This window comes from Poecilia reticulata, linkage group LG12, assembly GCF_000633615.1.
Source record: "Poecilia reticulata strain Guanapo linkage group LG12, Guppy_female_1.0+MT, whole genome shotgun sequence".
NCBI classification, from domain to species: domain Eukaryota; kingdom Metazoa; phylum Chordata; class Actinopteri; order Cyprinodontiformes; family Poeciliidae; genus Poecilia; species Poecilia reticulata.
The window spans coordinates 2,635,368-2,640,827 of NC_024342.1; the positions used below are offsets into that span (position 1 = coordinate 2,635,368).

General features: G+C 41.5%; 1 protein-coding gene across 1 annotated transcript in view; it reads right to left on the minus strand.

The window, feature by feature from the left end:
- ogdhb (oxoglutarate dehydrogenase b) overlaps positions 1–5,460 on the minus strand; it is a 22,849-nt gene that overhangs the window by 8,644 nt on the left and 8,745 nt on the right. Inside the window, exons 5-10 of the mRNA XM_008423235.2 lie at positions 3,253–3,368; positions 2,399–2,553; positions 2,164–2,310; positions 1,372–1,462; positions 749–928; positions 540–668 (exon numbers count right to left, since the gene is read on the minus strand). Coding sequence (XP_008421457.1) covers positions 540–668; positions 749–928; positions 1,372–1,462; positions 2,164–2,310; positions 2,399–2,553; positions 3,253–3,368 — 818 coding nt within the window. The remainder of the gene's footprint in view (positions 1–539; positions 669–748; positions 929–1,371; positions 1,463–2,163; positions 2,311–2,398; positions 2,554–3,252; positions 3,369–5,460) is intronic.

The window sequence follows — 5,460 nt, forward strand, 5'->3', positions numbered from 1 at the left end:
CCCTCCCTCGGCTGCCGCCCGTAACACACTGCACCCGACCCCTTTGGCCCCTCCGACAGGTGGTGAGCCCATTGGAAGGGGGACCCACGTCTCCTCTTCGGGTTGAGCCCGGCCGGGCTCCGTGGGTAAAACYCTGGCCACCAGGCGCTCGCCATCGTGCCCCACCTCCAGACCTGGCTCCAGAGTGGGGCCCCGGTGACCCGTGTCCAGGGGAAGGGAACGCCAGATCCAAAGTTATTACTCATCATAAGGGGTCTTAAGGCTGCACTTTGTCTGGTTTCTCACCTAGGACCTGTCTGCCTTGGGTAACCCTACCAGGGGCATAAAGCCCTAGACAGCATAGCTCCTAGGATCATTGGGACACTCAAACTCCTCCACCACGATAAGGTGGCAGTCTAAGGAGAGGTCACTATTTTTACTGTGTTTTAAATCATTGAAATCCTCGTAAGCCGAATAAAAGCCTGGAGGCCTCATTTCTCCACTGCATGTTTTTTGGTGAATAACCTTCTTTAACTCGTTCAGAGTTCACAAGTGAATACCTGGTTGTTCACCACCACATGGATGGTGCCATGGGTGGTGTAGGACGGCAGGTCTGAAAGGTGGAACGTCTCGTACACAATTCCCTGGCCTGCGAACGCAGCATCTCCGTGGAGCAGAATAGACATCACCTGAAACAGTTTCCAAATTCAAAACCTATAGAAACAATTACCAGAAAACTGTCTTTTCATGAACTCGTTAGACCACCCACCCTCTTCCCCTCGGTGTCTCCAGAGTAAAACTGCTCAGCTTTGGTCTTCCCCTGCACCACTGGATCCACGGCCTCCAGGTGGGACGGGTTGGCCATGAGCGACAGGGTGATGTACCTGTCACTGACTCGGTTCATCCTCCTGTGATACATGCCTAAATGATATTTCACATCTCCTGAGCCCTAAACACAGACAGTAAACAGTTACAGCTCATGTGTTTAAGCCACTGTGATCTATAAGTCAGCTAAATGTTTAAGTGATAACTTTGTCTCTTTCAGGTTTTCCAATTTGGAGGAACCATTTCCTCTGATGAAATTTGTCCTTGTTCTAAGATGCATTTACATTTATTTATTTTTGTAACAAGTTGGTTTGAAAGTACTACAATATGGGGGAAGTAAACTGGGTTGATGTCTTAATCTAAACTAGAAGAACCAGAGATTCCTGCATGTTTCTGGCCTCTATGCAATAGAAAAATAAGTATAAAATGGTATTTTCCATTTTTGTGTTAAAGCCATGATAATTAGAAGAAATCAGTTTGTCTGCAACCATTAAAAGCATGTTATTAGTTGGCGATGGTTTCATTAACGTTTGCATGGATGTCTGTGAGTGGTTTTGTTGTGCAAACCTCGTCAGCAGCCTCCAGCTTGGAATCGAACTGACAGAAGATTTGATCTAGGTCTTTCCGGATAACATTGGCCAGAACGTTCAGCCTCCCTCTGAAGAGAATTATGGGGAAAAAAACACATGAATGAGAATACTTTACTTTTGTCTGCCAGCACAGTATCCATACCTTTTGAAACATTTCTCCCTTTGTCATGTTACATCTACAAACTTCAATGTCTTTCTTTTTTTATTATTTACTCTTTCCTTTTGTTTTGGTGAAAGACCAATACAAAATACATTCTGTTATGGCATGGAAGGAAAATGCTACATAGCTTTAAAATATTTTTTTCACTAAAAAAATATTTAAATTGTGGAGCACATTTGCATTCAGCCACCATGGGTCAGTACTTTGTAGAAAAATGTTTTTGCTGAATTTGCAACAGTACAAAAAAAAAAAACCATTTAGAAACATCATATAGTGCCTCTAGCAATATTTAAGTGAAGAATCTGTGAACATGAATGTAATTTTCATGGGTGGGGATTTTTTTAAGGGGCAAACTGGTTTTTTGAGCAAATTGAATTTGCATTTAGAGGTTCCCCTGTACTTGTAAAAGATAAAAAAATTTGAAAACCATGAATTACTTCAAAATTATGCACACATCATAAAATGCATTTCATGACAAAACATGAAGAAGTTCATACTTTTTTGAGAGTGTATGAAAAATGCATTCAATTTCTTCTACAAGCTTCAGCTTGGCAAGAGAATAAAAAGTCACCTTGTGTGCTAGAGGACACCAGGTGTGTCTGTCTGTACCTGTGAGGCATTCCCAGGATCACGCTCTCCACTCCGCACTGACTGGACCGGTCGATGATGGTCTTCAGGGCCGGGATGAGCGACTCACAGCCTTCCAAGCCGAAGCGTTTCTCTGAAGACCACTTCCTCTGAAGGAACTCCTCAAACCTGCCAACAGTTGTGACCGCTGTGATGCTTCACAGAACTCTGGCTCCATTACCTCTGGACGCAGAGCGTGAAGAACCAACAGACTGACCTGGTGGAGCGGATCATCCTGCCCAGCAGAGTCCTTTTCTCTTCCAAGGAAAACTGCATGATTCCTGGAGTTTCGAACTTTTGCCGGATCCACTGGCACTGCTCCAAGTCATTTATGAACATGAACTCCACCCCGATATGCTGACAGTAGGCCATCTACACGACACAGACATGAACATGTATTGGTTTGAGTCAGAGCGGGGTTATAGGTAAAGGGTGGATGGATACTACAGGATTGTTGATGGTTTTTTTCTTTTCTCCTGATTTTCTGAAAATAGGGCTGGACAACAAATCAATAACAATACATGTCACGATAGACATATGATCAATGTCAATAGATAATATGTCCAATAATCTCACTGAACTCCAATCCAGAACTGTACAGCATTCTGGGTGATGTAGGCAGAGGAAAAAAATTAGCTGCTTAACCTCTCACAGTGAGCTAACTAAGGTTGGTGGCATCAACTAACTAACTCATTGTTTGGTTGCCTAGCAACAATGTGTTGAGTAACTTGCACAGCAGCAGTTTCAGGTTTGGATGTGGTGCCTCATAAGTGCTCAAAAGTAAATGGAGTGAAAACTAAATAAAACAGAGGTCACATCACCAGTTGGGCAGTAATTCAGATATTTAAAACAAAAAACTAATCAATAATTATTGATCTTGATTGATATAAAATGCTTAAATCCTGATATGTTTTTCAGTCATATTATCCAATTACATCTGGAAGCTCCTCCAAATTATGCTGGATAATTTTTTTGCCCTTTGTATAAAAATGTCCAAGTTGTTTTTAACAGAGACCTTAAGGATGCAAACAAAGCTGTTTTAATGTGTGTGTGCACTTATCAGAGCTCTACCTCAAGGCGGCGAATGATCTCTCTGAGTGGTAGAGCGCTGTCATTGCCGCCAATGAAAGTGCTGGCAGGGAGCCGGAACACTTTGTCCAGGTCACCCTCAGTCAGGCCGTACAAACCTGGAGCAAACAAGAGGCACAGGAAACAGAATCGAACTGAATCTAAACCAGATCAGTGGAGCCATGTGGAGTGGAACTGATCTAAAGAGGGACGGCAAACCTGAGACAGAAACAGAAACTAAGAACAGACGAAAGTTTAGAATTTCTTCCTTTATCTTATCTAGTATGGAAGATAACATTAAAGTGACTCCGTACAGGAATAAAAGCCACATACCCCTCCAACCCTCCACATGGGGCCAAAGTTGCACCATTCTTCAATTACGGTGGACCACACAGACCTACAGATGTCCCACGTGAAGCACTTTGGACACCTTGATCTAAACTTTCTTTATCACACTCTGAGATAACTCACTTAACAGGGAACATAAAGTCCAGAAAGTCTCCTCAAGAGTTCTATGGTAATTGTTTATTATTGAGTTAACAACTCAAACATTAACTTTATGGATCTGCAGGTTCCTAATCACATTCTTGAAAGTTTCCCGGAAAGCATGGAATCATTTACCATAAACTGGAGAAGCAGCATTCAGCTTCTTTGTGCCACCAATCTGGAACAAACCTCTGGAAAATTGTAAAGCAGCCAAAACACTGAGTTCCTTTAAATCCAAACTAAAGACCCACCTGCATAGGGTTAATTTTGAAACATTATAAGTGAAACATTAATCAACATTTTGATGTGTAACCATGGCACTTGACAAAATGTAATGTTTCTATTATTCATTTTGTATTTTTGTGATTTTACGATGTAAGGCACTTCGAACTGGCTTGTTGCTGAGAAGCTAATGGTGGCTGTTGATGTCCCTCTCCTTACTTTTTTAGGAGCAAACTGTAACATTTCTCTCACATCCCACCTTTGGTGAAACTGAAAACGCACACAGTCTTGACAGACGCAAAGAGCTGTGAGAGGACACACTGCACTTTCTTGAAATCTTTAAAGTAGTTTTGAACAATATGTCTGAAAAGTTTCTGAAAGTTTTTCTTCAGACTTTGGAAGCTTACTCACATTATTCCAATGCAGTGTTTTCTAGTTCGTCACCAAACCACTAACCTTTGACATGTTAGCTAGGGAAAATCATTTTTAACTTACATCTTTGGACACTTTATTTCAGTGACTCATGTTTCCAACTTATTTTGTTCAATCTATGAAAATCTTTTACATTTTCATTTTTTAAGCACAAAGAGATACAAGTCACTCTGTGGGCTCAAATTCACTAATCCTAAATTATTGTCAGAATATTATGGAATAATTTCTCACTGGGTGATTATTGCAGAAGATGGGCCACAAGCTGAACAACATCCACCAATCAGAATGCAAGAGTCATTCAGGAGGCACAAAGTGACAAACACACAAACTGCTGGTTAAGGATCCAGTAGAACGCCACACATTTAATTTCAGAGGTCAGATAATGCAGCGACCTACTGCTGACCTCAGTGACCCCGCTCACTGACAATGAACAAAACCACAAGTGAGCGTGGAAACATCCAATCAGAGGTCAGTACAGTCAGCAGCTTGTGAACTCAGAGGCACCAGGCTTTTTCATGGGGAATAATAACACTGAACAGCAAACACACACCTTTCACACAGTCAGGTGGATACTTCCTGTTTACAGCACCAGTTTGCTTTTTGCTTTTTTAAGAGCAAACTAACATTTCTCTCACATCCTGACTTTGGTGAAACTGAAAATGCACACAGTCTTGACAGAGGCAAAGAGCTGAGAGAGGACACACTGCACAGCTGTGCTTTGACTGAACTGCTGACATCATCATGATAACATGCTAAGCCTATCAGGAGCCAGAGCATCATAAAGCAAGTAGTCTTATCTCATAGGGAACATGGCTTTCTGTACAGGATGTTCTAAAACAACTGCAGCAGTACGAGTGCATGTGATACATGAAAAATTAATGACAGCATCACTACTACTGATAATCGTAATGACAACAAGGAGTAGTACATTCATGGCCAAAAGTTTTGAGAATGACACAAATAATATATTTTCATATGATCTGCTGCCCTCTGGTTTTCATGTGTGTATGTCAGATGTTTTCATCACATACAGAAATACAATTGCAATCATATTATGAGTAACAAAAGCTT